Source organism: Brachyhypopomus gauderio, chromosome 4 (genome assembly GCF_052324685.1).
Source record: "Brachyhypopomus gauderio isolate BG-103 chromosome 4, BGAUD_0.2, whole genome shotgun sequence".
NCBI lineage: Eukaryota > Metazoa > Chordata > Actinopteri > Gymnotiformes > Hypopomidae > Brachyhypopomus > Brachyhypopomus gauderio.
The window spans coordinates 20,814,306-20,834,844 of record NC_135214.1 but is presented as its reverse complement, the minus strand read 5'-3'; the positions used below and the strand labels follow the sequence as shown (position 1 = coordinate 20,834,844).

The 20,539-nt window shown below is 44.4% G+C and overlaps 1 protein-coding gene across 2 annotated transcripts; it reads right to left on the bottom strand.

Annotated features, from left to right (window-relative positions):
* Nucleotides 1-17,506: 17,506 nt before the first annotated feature.
* Nucleotides 17,507-20,331, bottom strand: LOC143512534 (beta-1,4-galactosyltransferase galt-1-like). Of its 2 annotated transcripts, XM_077002984.1 has the most exons (4): nucleotides 19,872-20,331; nucleotides 19,572-19,634; nucleotides 19,006-19,125; nucleotides 17,507-18,888 (listed from the first exon to the last, which is right to left on the bottom strand). In XM_077002984.1, exons 1-4 carry the CDS (start codon nucleotides 19,946-19,948, stop codon nucleotides 17,787-17,789), a joined length of 1,362 nt encoding a protein of 453 aa, XP_076859099.1. In that variant the 5' UTR covers nucleotides 19,949-20,331; the 3' UTR covers nucleotides 17,507-17,786. The 2 variants fall into 2 exon arrangements, with proteins under 2 accessions (XP_076859099.1, XP_076859098.1); XM_077002983.1 differs by having other exon boundaries at nucleotides 17,507-19,125; nucleotides 19,872-20,329.
* Nucleotides 20,332-20,539: the final 208 nt, after the last annotated feature.

Genomic DNA, 20,539 nt, shown 5'->3' with positions numbered 1-20,539 from the left:
GGATGTAACAGACGACAGAAAAAGGCTGAATGCAGTCAGAATACAAAACTGAAGTATCTGAATATACACCTCAGTATGTTCAGAATAAGTAATAATAACTCTAGAAGTAGTTACAGTTTTTTGCAGATGCTAAGACCCAATTTCTGAAATTAGGTCTCTTTTGTCGAAACACACAGCAGCCAATGCCACACACACAACAGGCAAAACATCTCACACTTTTGGATAAAGTACACACTTCAACCAAAACTCTTGCCACTCTTGCCAAAATCATATTATTGCATCCAAATGCTACACACAAATGTCATATGATTACTCGTTCATATATGTGACTACACACTGATGTGACAAATGGAAACACTACAATGTGTTTGTTCAGTTTTTAGTCTGCTGTGAAGGTCTGGCAGTGGTCTCACATATACATGAATATTCACAAATATTGAGCTTATTTCTGCATATTCAGTACATTTACATTATAAAGTAAAATGCAATTACAAGGGTTTTGCATATATATGTTGTATGTACTGTAAACACATGGACAACAAAAAAGTCAAAGTTTATTTATATAGTGTTTTCACAACACATGTTGTCACAAAGCAGCTTTACAATCGTATGGGTCCAGATCCCTAATGAGCGAGCCAAAGGAGACAGTGGCGAGGGAAAACTCCCTATGATGGTGAAAAAAAAAGAAAAACAAAAAGACAAAATAACCTCAAGTTTCCTCCATCACCTGCTAAATGTATTCGCGCTGGTGGGGTTGGCTACCACCTCCATGCCAAAAAGATCAACTGTGTTTAATGTTTTGCAAAAAATGTGTTTTAGAATTTCTAAATGAGTTTAAGGCAGAGAATGTGCTTAAGGTTTAGCACACCAGGTCAATAGATTACATGGGTTAGTGTTTTCAAAAATTGTGCTTTAAGGACTACTTTTTGTGTCTTGGCAACTGCAAAAAACTGTAAGCACATTATAGGTGTGAGTTTTATGCTTTACAACATCGGTTGCGTGGTATTTGTAGGGAATACTGGGGTCTTTGGGTCAAGTCCCTATCTGAGTGGAGTTTCCATGTTCTCCCTGTGTTTGTGTGGGTTTCCTCCAGGGTCTCCGGTTTCCTCCCAGCAGCAAGTGCTGAATTAGTGCTCTGTTAAGAACTCAACAAACAGGTGAGTCATTGTAGTCTTGTGGAATACACGTGCCCTAAAATCATTAAGAATTACAACACAACAACCGCAAAGTTCACTCACCCAGATGAAGCTCACAGTATTTCTATAACGGACCTGCTGTGTTTCCCAATAAGAAGAGGACAGGCTTGTCCTGGATTACACTATACATAAAAAAAAATTAACTGTGAACGTGAACTAGTTCTTTTTCATTATATGAACTGAACTTTATACTAGTTCATTTTTAGTGTGAACTGACACAACACTGATGCTGGAGAAGATGCCAGCAGATGGTGTCTCCAGCAGATGATCTGATGAATTAACCCATCCGGCTTCTCCATATTCTCCAGTAGATGATCTGATGAATTAACCCATCCGGCTTCTCCATATTCTCCAGTAGATGATCTGATGAATTAACCAATCCGGCTTCTCCATATTCTCCAGTAGATGATCTGATGAATTAACCAATCCGGCTTCTCCATATTCTCCAGTAGATGATCTGATGAATTAACCAATCCGGCTTCTCCATATTCTCCAGCAGATGATCTGATGAATTAACCCATCCAGCTTCTCCATATTCTCCAGTAGATGATCTGATGAATGAGCCCATCCGGCTTCTCCATATTCTCCAGTAGATGATCTGATGAATGAGCCCATCCAGCTTCTCCATATTCTCCAGTAGATGATCTGATGAATTAACCAATCCGGCTTCTCCATATTCTCCAGTAGATGATCTGATGAATTAACCAATCCGGCTTCTCCATATTCTCCAGTAGATGATCTGATGAATTAACCAATCCGGCTTCTCCATATTCTCCAGTAGATGATCTGATGAATTAACCAATCCGGCTTCTCCATATTCTCCAGTAGATGATCTGATGAATTAACCAATCCAGCTTCTCCATATTCTCCAGTAGATGATCTGATGAATGAGCCCATCCAGCTTCTCCATATTCTCCAGTAGATGAACTGATGAATGAGCCCATTAGTGATTTAGACTAAACATAATGGAATAAAGCATGCACGCATGCCCTGTTTATTATCTAGGCTTTCCAAGCAAAATGGATTCCTTCTTCAGCCTAGGTTTGTTCCTTACGGTTAGTCAAATTCAGCCGTGGAGTCGACGCTGGTGATCTGTGCCCTGTCCCGTAAGCAACAATGTCGTTCTCATCTCTGCCCTCTGTCTCCTGGCCTCTTCAATTTCACCTTATTTAACTGTTGCTCTCTCACAGACAAAGCTTCACTTCTCAATGACTTTATTGGTCAGAAGCACCTAGATATCCTCTGTCTGACTAAAACTTGGCTTTACCTACCTCTGTGCTCCTAGTCTGCTCGTTTCCTGTACTACACCAATCTTATTCAATGTTCCAGACATGATCCCAAGCAACTCTTCTCTCTTGTTAATAAACTCTCTCGTCCTCCTACTCATACAGTCTCATCCTCTCCTGACATCTCTACTGCTTTTCTCAATCAAAAGACAAAATTAGTTCCATTAACAAAGGCTTTCTCAACTCATCCCCTCCTGATCTCTCTCCCCTTCTTCTCAGTGTAACGTTGGAAGGCAGGCACGATGAGGCAAGTGCGATGCACAAACACACATTTATTCGAACACTCACAAGCAGCGCAAATAGCGCACAGCGATATACAAAACACACTACACTGAACTGACGTGGGCTTACGACAAAGACGAGCACGAGACATTGCACCAACGCACATTAAATAGACAAACTACACAATCCCCAGTGATTACGAGACGAGCCACAGGTGAGACCGACGAACACGTGCACACACACACAACCACACCCACGGAAATACATATATGGTTATAACCCGACGCAGACAACATGAACACACGCCCAAAGGGAGGGGTCCGGAGCTGTTCCGTGACACTCAGTCCTGGTAGTGCTACCGTCTCAAATTTTTCTCATGTTTCCCCTGATGACATTGCTGTAATTATTGCCAAGTCCAAATCTTCATGTCAACTTGATCCTGCTCCAACTCCACTTCTGAAGCGGTGTCTCCCTGCTATCACTATCCCCATTTCTCTTCTCATTAATCTCTCACTCACTTCTGGTTACGTTCCCGCTCCCTTCAGACAGCTCTCCTCAATGTACTAAATAATCTGCTCCTTTCCACTGACTCTGGCCGTACATCTGTCCTTCTGCTCCTCGATCTCACTGCTGCTTTCGACACTGTTAACTAGAGGTGAGCGAAAAAATCGATTCATATATCAAAAATCGATTCTCATTTACTACGATTCAGAATCGATTTTAAATGTCCCAAAATCGATTCTAAGTCGTGGTGAAGTCTCGCGTTACGTAATTACAAAATTACGCGAGACTTTACGCAGCCTATTCTGGGACACACTCATGCGCGGAAAAGGTTCAAAACACATGGAGGAAAGAGATATTCAACCTGTCCGGTCTTCATTTAAGGCAAAAATATGGGTTCATTTTGGTTTTTACCGAATGCCGGGGAAGACCAAACTGGACACAATGTAGCTCGTGTGCAAGGCGTGTGTAACGCGGTGAGCACGGGAGCGTTAATATAGAGAAGGGTGAGAAATAATATAGAGAAGGGTGGACCCAAGTGCCGGCTCGCAAGACCAAGACGTTTCACACGTCAAATGTATTAGCGAGAGGGAAACGCACACAGCGACCCAGAACGAACAAACAAAATAACACGGAAGACTCAACGCGCAAGAGAATAGAAAGCAAAACTGTGAGGGCACAGAGTGAATATAAACAAAAAACCAATGCGGAAAATACAATGCGTGAAAAATAACACTCAACCGTAGTGAGACGGTAGGAAGAAACAAAACAACAACAGTAACTAAAAAACAGCGCGGATAAATGCAACGCGAAAACGAAACCAAGGACACCAGCAGAAGTAACTGGCAAAAAACGCTGCAGCAAAATAAAACCCTTCCCAAAAATAAAGGCAAAACGGATAGGAAGCTCAAAAATTTTGGTAACAACAAAAACCATTTTATTTTACCAAAGCACTTAATTTTTGTTAATTAAATGTGAAAGACACTTAAGCCTGGTTTATACTCGACGCGCCGCGAGCGGCGCGAGGGTCCGCGCGGCGAAAATGACGTAATCGCGGTGGCTCCGCCCGGTCGTGCACCTCTCGAATTTTGTAACTTCGCGCGCGCGCCGCGCTTCAGCGCGATGGACAAAGTCATGTTTGCCGGGTTCATACACCTATACAAGGTGGAATTAAAGCACTTGTACGTCACTTTAAAGGTCCATTTCAATATTTTCCAGCACGTTAAACTTAATTAAGTTAAATATTTATACATATACTCGAAATGAATCAAAATAATTCGATTTTTTATCACATTATTTAATGGTTGTTTATTTTCAAAACGCCCAATCTTAACGTCTTCACGTTCTCTCATGTTTCGTCCTGGAATTACAAGAGGCTCGTATTTGTTAACGTAATTTCAACATTTTAATGTACTTTAGCCTAAATTCCAGCACTTTTCAAACCTGAAACACAAAGTAACATTAAAATGCGTCAGGTAAATGTTCATTCCCTTTTTTTTAGGGGTGTTTCTTTATACTACCACATATAGTTTCGGACAACATTGCAAAGTCATATTTATGTTTGATGCCTGGTGTATATATACGGTCTCTGGTCAGATAAAATGTTCTTTCACCGGTTTTGCAGGGGTTTTTTATTCTCCACTGCCACCTATCGCCACCTATCGTTTCGGAGAACACTGCAGCGACGCTCGCGACGTTCGCGAAAGTATAAACGCCTACACCGCTCGCGCAGGGTCGCGCGAGGTGGGCGGAGCCGCGCGCTACAGTCACTCGCGAAAGTATAAACCAGGCTTTAATTTTCTGTATTTGTCGTTCTGTCTTGCAAAGCAGACTGTAGTAGATCATGCAGATTTTATAGACTGAAGCAGACATTTTTATAAATCAAATCGTTTTTTGAATCGAAAATTGTTTTGAATCGAAAATCGATTTTTGAATTGAATTGTGGCCCCCAAAATCGGAATCTAATCGAATCGTGACATAGTAAACGATTCCCACCCCTACTGTTAACCATAACATACTCCTCTCACGTCTTTCCAGTATTGGTCTCTCTGGCACTGTGCTATCCTGGTTTACATCTTATCTTACTGACAGGTCTCTGTATGTTAGTATTGGGAAGCACAAATCGATTTCTGCTCCAGTTACTCCGGGTGTGCCACAAGGTTCTGTTTTTGGTCCCCTGTTATTTATCTTATACATACTTCCTCTTGGCAATATTATCCATTCCTTTAGTCTTAATTATCACTTTTACGCTGACGTCACTCAGATCTACCTTGATTTCAAATCAACAGATTCCTTCCCTCCTTCCATATTAATGTCCTGCATCCAGGAGATAACACACTGGCTAAGCTGCAATTTCCTCAAACTCAACGCATCTAAAACAGAACTCATGGTTATCGGCAGGGGTGATTTTAGGATCTGGTCTTTAGGGGTGCCCAGCCCCCAGTGCTCACAGAGGCACAATACCAAAGTATTGCGCAGGTGCAGAGCAAGTTTTTTGCATAATATAATATTTAAAAAATGTGTTGAGCCAGGGGGTGCTGAGCAACCTCACGGTGGTGCTCTAGCACCACTAAAAATACCCTAGCCTCGCCCCTGGTTATCGGCACCAAGTCAGCCATCTCTGCCTTTCCTGAATGCAGCCTACTTGTTGATGACACCGTTTGCTCACCTCATGATCACCGGCACCTGTTCATCATCTCACTCCTCGATATAAGGCCACAGTTCCCGCAAGTCAGTGTTGTGCATTCCTTGTGCTACTCAGAGTGAGCCCTGCACGTGATGTCTTCCGCTGCCCAATGCCAAGTGTAGTGACTTTAGTGCCTTATGTACATTTCTGCCTCACGCTGTGTGCGTTCTGCGCTCCTTTGTTTTCTCGCTCTTACTGAGTTGTGCTGTGCTGTATAATACACGTTAAAGAAACACGGAAAGCACGGCACCATACACAGAAACCACGGCCCCATACACCGAAACCACGGCCCTATACACAAAAACCACGGCACCATACACCGAAACCACGGCCCCATACACCGAAACCACGGCACCATACACAGAAACCACGGCCCCATACACAGAAACCACGGCCCCATACACAGAAACCACGGCCCCATACACAGAAACCACGGCACCAGACACAGAAACCACGGCACCAGACACAGAAACCACGGTGCCATACACCGAAACCACGGCTCCATACACCGAAACCACGGCACCAGACACAGAAACCACGGCCCCAGACACCGAAACCACGGCGCCACACACCGAAACCATGGCGCCACACACCGAAACCACGGCGTCACACACCGAAACCACGGCGTCACACACCGAAACCACGGCCCCATACACCGAAACCACGGCGCCACACACCGAAACCACGGCGTCACACACCGAAACCACGGCGTCACACACCGAAACCACGGCGTCACACACCGAAACCACGGCCCCATACACCGAAACCACGGCGCCACACACCGAAACCACGGCGCCACACACCGAAACCACGGCGTCACACACCGAAACCACGGCGTCACACACCGAAACCACGGCACCATACACCGAAATCACGGCGTCACACACCGAAACCACGGCCCCATACACCGAAACCACGCCGCCATACACAGAAACCACGGCACCATACACCGTGCTGCTGCATCTGTCACCCCGTCACACTTACTTACGCCACAGGTTTTTTTTTCTGGACCCATACATTTAAACTTCTTTTGTTGTAAAAGTGCTGAATAAATAATTATGACTCAAATAATGTCTCAGTTCTTAAAACTAACAAACCATTGACTAAAACTAACTTCATATTGTAAGGAATGTCGCCTGATCTTCTCTAAACCAGCCTCACCTGTCTCTCATCACCACGCCCCCTTTTCAGTCATACTTATACGCCTTCCCCAACATGTCTTAGTCGTGAAGTATGGCCGACTCATGCCGCATACCGAGCATTACTATTGCCTGTTTGATCTCCCGTGTTCTGACTCTTGCTCACTCCCCAGACCTCGTCTCCTGCCCTCCTGTACCTCCTGGATTCTGCTCACCCGTTACGACCCTGGACCGTCCCGACCACCCCAAGAGAACGTTCATGCTACTGATCTTAATGCTAGTGATTTACCTGTCGTTCTCTGTACACGTCATTTATGTAAATAAATATACTTCCACAGTTGGATCCCTCTCCGTCTGATCAATACGTTACACATTGTGCTGTAATAATGTGAGGCAAAAGGCAGTGTGACATTCACATTCCTCATTATCACTCAACAAGTCTACAAAGTCAAAAACAAATGTATTTGTTTAGTACTATTTACAACCTGTCCTGCAGGTTTTCAGTACATGGTTTATCCTTGTTCATGGCATTTCTTACTCACTGTCCTCCTACTGAGGAGGTGGAAGGTGATGCTCACCAGTCTCAATATCTTCAATGCAGGATGGATGCGCAACAAGACGTTCTCGTCATTTTTGCCATTTCAGTGTGACCGAGGAGATTCACTCAGCTGTATTAATACTTCTTAGTTGGATGACATTAGTTTGTCAGTAAAACTTTATTAATAGACTGTACATTTAGTTTTTAGCTTTTATGTCAGAGTTTATGTAGTGATTAAAAGGTGGAACCCATTGGTATCTACATGTGAGATAGCTTTCACATTCTCGTCTAACAGCGTCTTATCAAAGCTGCAGTTATTCCTATAAATGTCTTGAGTCTGGCTTAAATTGTGTAGAGAGACTAAAACTGCAGGTACAATTCAACTACATATTTTTCACAAGTTTCAAAACATCACAAACGTACACAATCTTCAAATTTTCACATAAAATGTTTATAAAGCACATGTCAAAATGTTTAAAAAGCAATTTTTTTTGTTGCCAACAAGCATTTTTAAATTCTTAACTATAGTTTTTAAATGTAATACTGGCTGATACTGGTTTTATAGGCCTCCTATGGTGTAGTCTATAGGTAGCATGCTCCATAGGCAAAAGCCATTGCACAGTAATAGTTTTAATCTGAACAAGACTCATCAGTCAAAGAGGGATGACTTCATATGAACACACAAACCCTTATCAAGACAGACAGATGATCCTTGGAAAAGGTGAGAGCTCAACACAACAGGATCACAGTCGTGCCAGGTGAAAGGTCAAAGAGACGCCAAGGTAAGCAGAGTGGCCATTTCAATCTTTTAGTTCTTTATTTGTTGACGCAGAGAAGGAACACCAAACAAATGACAGACACAAATTCACACACAATTATACACACTATTATGAAGTACAAATATATATGTAACATATCAGCATGACAGTGCAACAAACACACACCAAGACGCACATGCAAGCTGGAGACACATCTACCTGTATATACACATAGACATATGCTATGTTTGTTGTTTATCACAAGGTACTTGTGTATACAATAAAAATTAATTAGATGTCATAGGAACTTACCTGATCTTTGTAATTTGGCCCCATGTTCTCATCAGCATCAAATCAAATGCCCTCTGAACATCCTGTAAACAACATCTGATATATCATTCTGCATCCACTTACGTTTGATGCCATGAGAAGTAATCATAACTCTTTCAGCAAAAGAGTTAGTCTTTTGCTGGCTTTTGGAACTAATACATGCACAAATTTTGATAAGTGTATTTTACGTTTGCCCCTAATAAAATATCGTAATGCTGTTTATAAATGTTCTCAGTTGTTACAACTTTTTTGTTGTTACAACAGATTTGTTGTGAAATACTGTTGTACATAGTAATACTTGTGTGTCGTTATAAGCCTGTTGGAGTTTTGGTAAGTTCTCTGTCAGGTAAAATACCTGCTTTTTTGTTTCTATATGGCTTTTAATTTCACTACCTCCTTTTCCCAGTCTCTCACTGTTATGTCCTGGAACCCACATTACACATCATATAACTGTTTCACACTGCATTACCTTTTTGACTTTTCTTGCATACATGACCTATACACAACAATTAGAACAGAATTATCTGATAAATCAGGGGTACTCAAATAGAAATGATGACGGGCCACATTTTATTTTTTTCAATCACTGAGGGGGCCGGTTACGGGGGGGGCTAGCGAACGTAAACTGTCGAGGGGGGGGGGGGGTTGAACGCATTTGGGCGTCTGCTACCTGTTTGTTGTTGCCATAAAGGCAATCCCCGGCATCGTCTTGAGATCGCGGTGCGCGATTTCAAAATAAGAGCGGATAGCGCGATTGAAAAAAAATGATTCCTAAAAAAACACTTTTCAAAACAGCCCGCGGGCTGGATGTGGCCTGCGGGCCGCTATTTGAGTATGGGGGTGATAAATCCATCACATATGAACATCCAGCCAGAAGAACACACACACACTACACACACACACACACACACTACACACCCACACACACACACTACACACCCACACACACACACACTACACACACACACACACACTACACACCAGTGGGGAACCGTCAGGGCCCTCTACGCCCTCTCAGAGGGCCTAGAATATTCTTAAAACATAAATATATATAATATAATTTATCCAATTTTATTTTTATCTACTTACAGTTTGACAGTCGACATCTAAACAATTACAGAAATATAAGCAAATAAATTATTCACCTGTGTCTATTCAATCTGTGTTGGAAGGTGAGAGGTTAAGTGGAAGCCTGTGAGCCTGTGTCTCCTCCTATCAGGACTGTGATGCCCGCTGTTAGTTTACAGAGGGCCTGGCAGTTATAATTCAGCAATACCAGTTTCAAATGACAGCAAAATTGACCAATCATATCTTCCATCTTAGTGGGCGGGCTTAACTGTATGATAATTTCCGCCCGCTGTGGCGACGCTAGCTGTCGTTAGCGTACCACCGCTAGCTAGTGTCGATTCATTCCTTTGATGCCCTCGTGCGCGTTGTTTACATATTCCGCTTCCGAGAAACACGGAGCTGTGAACCTTATTTTGCTTAAGAAGTTATCTAGTACATGTCAGGGTTGGACCCAGGCGCGTTCGTCCGGTCAATCAGACGCAATAGGCTACAGGTGTTTGCAGCCTACTTAGTGCGAGCAACTTCAGCAGCCCATTGCTGAAGTTGTTTGTTGTCGTTTCACTCACAGCCCAAGCCATTTGTCTCTCGCTGTTATTCGCCTACTCTCATTTTTTCCCTGAGTGTTCTCAGTCTTTCTCTCTTTTCTGTCTTCTTCTCTGCTGTTTCTCTTTTCTTCTGTTCTATGTTGGTTTGTCTGCCAGTGTTCTGGTTGACAGACCGACAGGTATCCCAGGTAGAAGTTCTAGGTCTTGTACCTAAGCTTCATATCCCCTCCCTTGTCTCTTGTTTACTTTTAGACACGTTGAGCTGTTCTCCATGTGTTATTGGTTCTCCTCCGTTCTTTCGCTGTATCGACCCATTGATTATTATCCACGTGTTTTTTGTTGTTTACTTACCTGGTTTTGTCGCACGTCGAGATTCCTCTGTAGCGTTGAGCTGTTTTTCCCTTTTGGGGTTTTTTGTTTTAGTTTTCCTGCTATCGCGGAGGTTTCTGTTTCCCGTTTTTGGCTTTTTTTTTTAGGTCTTTTGATTTTGGTTTTCCCGCTTCCGCGGAGGTTTCTGTTTGCCGGTTTTGGCATTTATTAGTTGTGGGTTTGCACTTGAGTCCTACACATCTCAAAACCAGCGCGACACCACCGTGTTCGGGGGTGCCGCGTTACAGAACAACTTCAGCCTTTATGGACTCTGCTAACCCAGCCGCCGATGAGCTTTAGAACATCCTCGCCATACAAGGGCAGGCCATCGGTAGGCATGATCAGGCACTTCAGGAGATACATGCTCAGCTTCAGGCTATCTCGATCGCGGTTCAAAAACCCGATCAGCCTAGCGTGTCTCCCAGCCCTGTGGTTTCCTCCGATGCAGCTGGGTTGCCTACCGGTCCCCGTGCTGAGCCCGCACCGGCACGCTACAGTGGGGACCCGGACGAGTGCAGGGGGTTCTTATTACAGTGCTCCCTGATCTTCGAGCAACGGCCATCACACTTCCCTACCGAACGCGCTAAGGTAGCTTACGTGATGGCTTTGCTTTCAGGGAATGCGTTGCGGTGGGCTACACCGGTGTGGGAGAAACAACCGGAGCTCTGTTCCTCTTTTGAGCGTTTTTCTCGGGCTATGCGACAGGCATTTTTTCATCCGGCCTCTGGGGGTGTCGTTGAGTCCAAACTGTTACGTTTGCAACAGGGCAGACTGACAGTTGCGGAATACTCATTGAAATTTCACACACTGGCTGCAGAGAGCAATTGGGGTTCCGATGCGTTGGGGCTATCTACATTGAGGGTCTGAGTGAAGAGATAGAGGATCCCTCAGAGACCCAACCAGCGGTCTGGACGATGCCGTAGAACTCACTGTTAAGATAGACAACCGGTTATGGGGTCGCAAACAACACTGTCGTTTGTTTGCTAAACCCAGTGCTAAGCCGGTATCCCCAGTGCGTACAAACACACCCGGGGACGGCGAAACATTAGAGCAGCCCATGCAATTGGGGCACACTCGTCTTTCCTGACAAGAAAGGCAGAATCGCATATGGGAGGGCAAGTGTATATATTGCGGTCGGGCTGAACATAAGATCGCGGAGTGTCCCGAGTTACAGGGAAAAGGGCAGACCCATTGGTGAACGGGGTTGCACCGACGGGTCGTGGCGCTTATTTCCCCGCTTGCGGTTTTATGCCCCATGTTGTTGTTTCATGGAGGGGCTCAGACGAACACCAGGTTTTGGCTCTCATTGACTCAGGGGCTACTGGCAACTTTATTCATACGCCCTCGTAGCCACTCTTGCTATACCTCTGGTTCCCCTGGAAAAACCCTTCTCAGTGTCCGCTGTGGACGGCAGGTTGCTCACCTCAGGGGATATAACCCACCAAACCGTCCCTCTAATGGTGACTATAGGGAACCACCACGAAACCATCACCCCATATGTCATCGCGGTGCCCAAGTTACAGCTGATCTTAGGGTTTCCCTGGCTTCAGCATCACAACCCTGATATCGATTGGCTCAACCTTTCTATCAGTCGTTGGAGTGGGGTCTGTGAATGGTCATGTTTGGCACCCCGCTGCGGTAAGCCCGAGATCAGCCAAGAAGAGAGAGCAGGCTTGGAGAAGGTTCCTGCTGTTTATCACGACCTAAGGGAGGTTTTTAGTAAATGCAAGGCTGGCTTTTTACCCCCACATAGGGCTTGCGACATCGCTATAGACCTCTTACCTGGGATGACTCCCCCTAAGGGGCGGTTGTTTTTCTTGGCACTGCCTGAACGTAGAGCTATGGAGACCTACATTCAAGAGGCGCTCGCTGCTGGCACAATCCGTCCCTCTACCTCTCCCGCTGGTGCTGGGTTTTTCTTTGTGGGGAAAAAGGATGGGGGTCTCCGTCCTTGCATTGATTTCCTGCCAAGATCAAAGCGGTGATTCACTGGCCAGTGCCCACGTCTGTACGATTGGTCCAGCGGTTCCTGGGATTTGCAAATTTCTACAGACGGTTCATTAGGGGTTTCAGCTCCCTTGCTGCTCGTCTCTCTGCCCTCACGAGCAAGAAATTGGGGAGGTTCGCGTGGACCCCTGAAGCCCAGAAGGCATTCGAGACCCTTAAGGGCCTTTTTACTAGTGCTCCGGTGCTGCGGGTTCCTGACCCCAAGCTCCCCTTTGTAGTCGAGACCGACGCCTCTGACCTGGGCGTTGGGGCTGTTCTCTCCCAGAGGGTCGGGGAACCACCTATGTTACATCCCTTTGCTTACTTCTCTCACCGTTTCACCCCTACTGAGATGCGGTACGATGTAGGGGACAAAGAACCACTGGCCGTTAAAATGGCCTTGGAAGAGTGGCAGCACTGGCTGGAGGGGGCCCGTCACCCTTTCCTGGTCTGGTCTGATCACAAGAACCTAACGTATATCCAGCAAGCCAAGCGTCTTAACGCCAGACAGGCCAGATGGGCCCTGTTCTTTAGCCGTTTTGATTTTGCGTTGTCTTACCGTCCGGGCTCAAAAAACACTAAGCCTGACGCTCTGTCCCGTCAGTGGGAGCCCCATCCCGTTGACAGTCCCCCTGAAACCGTGCTTCCTCCCGGGGTGGTTGTAGCACCCGTACGATGGGGAATCGAAAAGATAATGCAGGACAAGCTCGCCAACGAACCCGGGCCGAGTGGAGTCCCTCCTGGCTGTCTCTTCGTTCCCTCGGCCACCCGGCGTAAGGTCCTCTTATGGGGGCACACAGAGCGTTATGCGGCACACCCTGGTGCCAAGCGGATCGCCGAGCTCATCTTTTTTGGTTTTGGTGGCCCGCGATGGACCAAGAGATCCGGGATTTCGTGGCCTCCTGCGAGGTGTGCAACAGGAGCAAGGCACCGCGTAATAAGCCCAGGGGGCTTTTGCATCCTTTGCCCATACCCTCCAGGCCATGGTCTCATATCTCCCTGGATTTCGTCACCAGGCTCCCGTCCTCTAAGGGGCTGACCACCATACTCGTGGTCGTCGACTGGTTCTCCAAGTTCAGCAAGTTCATTGGTCTGCCTAACCTGCCCTCCGCCCGGGAAACCGCATCTCTCTTGCTGGATCATGTGGTACGCAACTACGGGTTTCCACAGGATGTGGTGTCCAATAGAGGGCCCCAGTTTGCCAGCAGCTTCTGGAAGGCCTTTTTTGACCCTTCTCGGCGCCTCCGCTAGTCTGTCTTCGGGTTTTCACCCTCAGTCCAATGGACAAACCGAGCGTGTCAACCAGGACCTGGAGCAGACACTCAGGTGCCTGGCGTCCACTAACCCCGCCTCCTGGGCCAACCACCTGTTATGGGCCGAGTATGCCCACAACATGTTGTGGCACTCAGCTCTGGGTATGTCGCCCTTTGAGTGTCTGTTCGGTTACGCTCCTCCTCTGTTTGCCGAACACGAGGAGGCCGTGGCGGTGCCTTCCTCTGCTGCTCAGTTTCGGCATTGCCGCAAGGCCTGGTCATGGGCTCACTCGGCCCTGCTGAAGGCCTCCCCCGCCTATTGTCGCAGCGCCAACAGACATCGCCTCCCGGCACTGTCTTTCCGTTCTGACCAGAGAGTATGGTTGGCGGCAGGGAACTTACCTGTTCGGGGTGGCACTAGGAAACTGGCCCCTCGCTTCCTGGGTCTGTTCAAGATTGACCGTCGTATCAATCCGGTCACCTACCGTTTGGTGCTTCCCCCTTCCATGCATGTCCACCCGGTTTTTCACGTGTCCCATCTCCGGCGTTCTTGTGTGGTTCTCCTTCCGCTCCGGCTCCTCCTGCTCCGTGCATGGTTGGAGGGGGTCCGGTCTACACGGTGCGGCATCTTTTGGATGTCCATCGGGTCAAGGGGCGGGACCAGTTCCTGGTGGATTGGGAGGGCTACGGGCCTGAGGAGTGGTCTTGGGTTCCCAGGGCGCACATCCTGGATCCTTCCCTTATCGCCGCGTTCTATCGCGACAGGGCTGTTGCCCTGGGCCCGCGGGGTCTCGGGCCTAGAGGGGAGGGTTCTGTCAGGGTTGGACCCAGGCGCGTTCCTTCGGTCACCACAAGGAGGAGCCCACGAGCTAGACCTGGGGGCAATCAGATGCAATAGGCTATAGGTGTTTGCAGCCTACTTAGTGCGAGCAACTTCAGCAGCCCATTGCTGAAGTTGTTTGTTGTCGTTACACTCACAGCCCAAGCCATTTGTCTCTCGCTGTTATTTCTCTCTGCGTTTCATTCGCCTAATCTCATTTTTTCCCTGAGTGTTCTCAGTCTTTCTCTCTTTTCTGTCTTCTTCTCTGCTGTTTCTCTTTTCCTCTGTACTATGTTGGTTTGTCTGCCAGTGTTCTGGTTGACAGACCGACAGGTATCCCAGGTAGAAGTTCTAGGTCTTGTACCTAAGCTTCATATCCCCTCCCTTGTCTCTTATTTACTTTTAGACACGTTGAGCTGTTCTCCGTGTGTTTTTGGTTCTCCTCCGTTCTTTCGCTGTATCGACGCGTTGATTATTATCCGCGTGTTTTTTGTTTACTTACCTGGTTTTGTCGCATGTCGAGATTCCTCTGTAGCGTTGAGCTGTTTTTCCCTTTTGGGGTTTTTTGTTTTAGTTTTCCCACTATCGCGGAGGTTTCTGTTTCCCGTTTTTGGCTTTTTTTTTTTTAGGTCTTTTGGTTTTGGTTTTCCCGCTTCCGCTGAGGTTTCTGTTTGCTGGTTTTGTCATTTATTAGTTGTGGGTTTGCACTTGAGTCCTACACACCTCAAAACCAGCGCGACACCGCCGTGTTCGGGGGTGCCGCGTTACAGTACAGATGTTATTGGTTATTGCGTTTTTAAAGCTGTACTGTCATCTAAATTTTTTATTTTTTTATTGCAGTTAATGTGGGGGGTGGGAGCGGGCCCAGGTTTAATGGTCACGGTTCGTTACTGCTACACACACACACACACACACTACACACACACACACACACACACACACACACACACAAACATACACCACACACACACACACAGACACACACCCGCCCCTGCCCTTCTCACCTGAATATGAGTCACCAGCACCTGTGCCTTATTCATTGATGCCATTAAGCCTGCGGACACTGTCTCCTACAACTCCCCCCCCCCCCCCCCACTCTCCTACAGCCCCCCCCCCCCCCCCCCCCCAGCTCTAGGTACAATGGCCCTGATGATCCTGCTCTCGGTGTTCACACTATCCAGACGTTGCAGCATTGTGTCTTTTGTGCTTCCAGCTGTCTCACTGCTGAGCTCTTTGTCCTTGTACACGATGGAGAATAAAGACACTCCTTAAGTCAAAACAAGTTTATTAGTTTTTGACGACTGCTAACGTGTTTCCCATTACTTGTGATACATTTTTAAAACTCTAAACACAGCAACACATTGACCTCACACAAATAGTTAATATCATGTTCAAAAGTGCATTTGCTTAACTAAATAACAACTCTGCATTTCACAATGCAAACAAAGTTTTCTCTTTATACACCAACTTTGTTAAAACACAGCAAACCTCGTTCAGTATCCAATCATTCTTTCAAACACTAGCACAGATTCTCTATTTGAGATTAACATAGTCAATCACTGCACAACCACTGTAAAAAAGCTAACATTTGATGGCAATACAGAAACAGTATTACATGTAATATTTTACTTTCTCACAGCAAACGACAGACATTTTACAGTGACATCTGTTGTTTTCTTAGTCAGTTCATTTTTACTGTAATCTGCTTCATTTGGACTTGTTTTTCAAATTTTTGGCAACATAATGTCTACACAATGAGTGATATTTACTGTTAGGTACTATATGGAATGTAGATTAGACAAAAAAAAAGTCAGTAACAGTTTTACAGTAAAGGGTATATTTTACTGTATTAGGGACATTACTGTAAATTGTGGCCTAACCCAAAAAACATAATTAGCCATGGTCCTGGTCTTGTTATGTGTAATGTAAGTGGTCTTCAGCAGTCGGCCACATGTTTTCATCCACATCACATCTGATGTTGGCCCTTGCCATGCACCTGGGATAGAAAAGCTTGGTATGCCTTATTCACCCCTGGCAGTCTTCAGCTGAAATGTCTCTGCAGCCGGGATCCATTGCATCCAGGAGGGACATTTGGTCATGGGGCCGATGATCATACACCTTCCACCTCCAGACTGAAAAAAGTTCCTTAGTGGGGTTGAGGAAAAGTGAGATGGGCGGGAGGAAAAGGGACATCACTCTTGGATGGTCTGTAAACCAGTTTGTGATGACATGAGAATGACAGAATGCTACACTGTCCCATCACAAATGTCCTCGTGTTTCCTCCCACCTGTTCCCTTTCTGCTTCTGGAACCAGTTGTTGGTAGAGTTCATTCAAAAACGAAAGAAGGAGGTCACAGTTATAGGGACCAATCTGGCATTTGTGAAGGACCAAACCAGCACTTGAGATTGCAGGACAAATTGTTATATTTGCTCCTCTCTGACCCGGTACATTACTGTACTTCATTTTATTTCATTGATCTATATGTGCAAAAATATGTATTACAGTAATAGCTTTTCAGTCGCCTTTGTTTTTGCATTTTATACAGTATTTAATGTTTTGAACCAGGTTTTCATTTTTGACATGCTGTGTACAAGCAATTGTAAATAAGGCAAAAAAGATCCAGAATTTTGTTATTGGATAACCTTGAGTGTATAGAAAATTGAAGCATTATAAAAACATGTAAAATGTAGTATACATGTAGTATAGCCACTGAAGACTGATGTTGTGTTCGATGTGTTTAGAGTTTTGAAAATGTGACTACAGATTGGACAAACGCATGATAGCAGTTGTCAAAAACTGTAATAATAATAATAATAATAATACATTTTATTTAATGGCGCCTTTCTTGGCACTCAAGGTCACCTTACATAATTTACTTTAACAAACAAATTAAAAATACACAATAAAAATGAAAAAAATAATAATATATGTAACGTTACATATATTATGTTATAATAATATTCATGCATTTAATAATGCATAATAATAATGCACTTAACATTTTTTTTGTGTAGAAATGCATAAATTCTTTATTTCTACATAATAAAGTGAGGCAGAGAAGAACACATTAGAAATATATTTGGAACTTTCAATTTGGAATCTTTAATAAGCCTGAAGCCTGAAGCACTCTATCAACATTGGGTAACAGTTTTTTCTTAAAGTCCCACACTCTTGTGTCAACAAAACATTCATTTTTGGCAAGGTGGCTTTGTAGAGGTGTTCTCACATGAACGATCCGACATACATCAAAAGGTACCAAATATTCATTTCCAGTGTGTTTCAGGGTGGAATGCACCGATGTTTGTATCACCACTCTGGGATTGACGATCATTTTTGTGGGATTGTAGATTCTCTTTCTGTCTGGTTCCCTGTAAATATGCTCCATAATATTGATGCCAGGTATTCCGTCCCATTCTGGTCGACGAAACATATGACGGTTTTCAAACTTTGTCTTGGGGAAAATGTGGTTCTCTATACGAAATACACCCACGTCTTTGTTATTTGTTTGAAGATCCTCCATTAGTAATTGAAGGTTAGGATACTTATAAGGCATGATGATCTCATCAATGTCATTCAGGAGAATATACTCAGACTGATACATGTGTCTGTAAATACACTCATTGAGTGTCACCAACTGTCCATAGTAGTGCAGGTCTCCTCCGTGGAGTGTGAAGTTCCATCCTGAAGATGGTTTGAGGTACTTATCAATAGGCCATGGAACAATCTCTAGTATTTCTTCTTTCTCGTAGTTTTGTAAGAGTTTCTCTAAATGAGGACCACAGCTGGTGTTGTAAATCACCACATGTTCCACACCCAGAAGTTTGTACAACTCCATGGTTTGCGCAAACTGCAGAACATTATTGTAGTTCCCAAAAAGGTTGGAGATACACACAGTGAATCTATATTTAAATGAATGTTCTTCCTTTCTGTTCTTTATTGGCAGGAACTGTGCCTTATACACGTGTGAGGTGTCTGTACTGGTTGAAAGGGTAACGTGATTGGCATATTCAGTGTTTACGCCTTTGCACCTCACATCCGAAGCCCCGAATGGGAAGCCAAAATTGTCTGAGTGTATCTCAGTTTCAGCCTTAGCAAAGTGGCAGTCATAGTCATCATTACAGTAGATGCAAACATGCGGTTGCAGACTGTCTCTTTTGTTGATGCTGATAATACGAATGTCCTTATTTACCCTGTGGTCAATGAATGCAGACACCATCAAATGTTCTGTATCTTTAATGGGAGTTATGGAACTCAGCGATATTGTAGTTTGGTTCATTTTAAAACTGTACGTATCGGTCATTACGTACCGAATACCTTCGTTTTCCGTTCTAAAATGTGGAAATCCAAAGTAGCGTATAACAATAAAAATAACAAGCAAAATCAGCAGTTTTGTTCGGTTCCTTTTAAGACTGTCTCCATACTGACCCCTGCAGATTGAAATAAAATGTTAATGACTGCATTGGTACAAGCAAACTACATTTGTTTAACAAATAACTGAAAGTTATGTTCGTATATGTTGATTTATATAATAATATAACATTTCAAATCGTTTTCATATGACCAGGATCAAATGTAATGAATGTGTAGCGCATCGTTTGGTCCAGACCATTTGACATGTGCAGACATAGAGAACCACTGGCTTTATAAATGAATCTGGGTCAGCTTGGTCTGTTATACACACTTTAGAAATGTCACAGAAATACATAAACATGCTACAGTAAACGATTGTCTTCTATTAAACATTTAGGTTTTACACTTCAGTTGTTCCTGCTCGGTTCCCTGCACACGCATATCTACAAATGACATTTTAAATGTGTACATTTTAAATGTGTACAGAGAATGTTAATAGTTTTAGAGGTCAGAGCTGCTGTACCTTTTGATGAAAGCCATTTTACTGAATGGCACAATCACGTCAGTCCCTTTGGCTTCTGGACAACTAGAAATATAGTTTCAAATTGAAATTAAAGTAACTATACACTACAAATTAGTCTTAGATCTGCTAATATAGACCTAGTATGTAACAAATTCCAATTTAACAATTTTAACAATTAGCTATTTCCTCATTTGCCACTTGTTTTTAAGGTGCCAATTACACTATTTTACTCCCGTGTTCGAAGGTATTTAATGAAATCCGTGACATTTGTCACGATGAAACAAAACATGGAAAACTCACCAGGAAAAGCGATATATTAAAGTGAGTGCGATCGTGTCCTTAACGCGTGATGAGTTTCTAGATCTGAAGTGCCTCATGTGCGGTTGTCAAACTGGGCTGTAGCATAGATAACCACACCTGCGTATTCCTGCTCTCTAATTTATCGCTACATCTTTAACGAAATAAAAGAGCATAGTAAGCAATCTCTGCTCCAAAGAAAGATCTTTATTCCAACAGCCTTTTACAAAGACGTATCGTTGAATAGAAACAGGAACTGAAACTTCGTGAGGAAATGGGAGAAGGTAGTTTAGTCTCGTGACGTATTCACTAAAGGTAAAACTCAAACATATTTCCACGAGAATATTATTTAAAACAACTAATTACAACTAAATAAGGATAAGTGATAAGGACAGGTGTAGGTCGAGCACACACCTCTCTGTTCTCCCAACTGGTCCAACATGTCCAGTGTCCACACAGTCCTCCCCACTCCACCCCCAGCAGTATGTCAGTGTCCAAAGGACAACAGAACCTCCTAGTTTGGCAATGCTACGATGTCCTATCATGTTCATTGTAGTATTGTACAACGGTATGAAGTAGGCATCATTTTGTCAATGCTGTGTGGCAGGACACTGGACTATCAGTGAGTGGACAGCAGAGCATACTTGTGTAAATTCATAGCACAGTTGTTT

Bases quoted from the DNA above. Each gene is read 5' to 3' on its own strand.
- LOC143512534 (XM_077002983.1), bottom strand. From the start codon at position 19,948: ATGAGGCACTTCAGATCTAGAAACTCATCACGCGTTAAGGACACGATC. The intron at 19,635-19,871 runs GTGAGTTTTCCA...CTATATTTCTAG, and splicing joins TTAATATATCGCTTTTCCTG to TTGTCCAGAAGCCAAAGGGA. The intron at 19,126-19,571 runs GTACAGCAGCTC...TTCAATCTGCAG, and splicing joins AAAATGGCTTTCATCAAAAG to GGGTCAGTATGGAGACAGTC.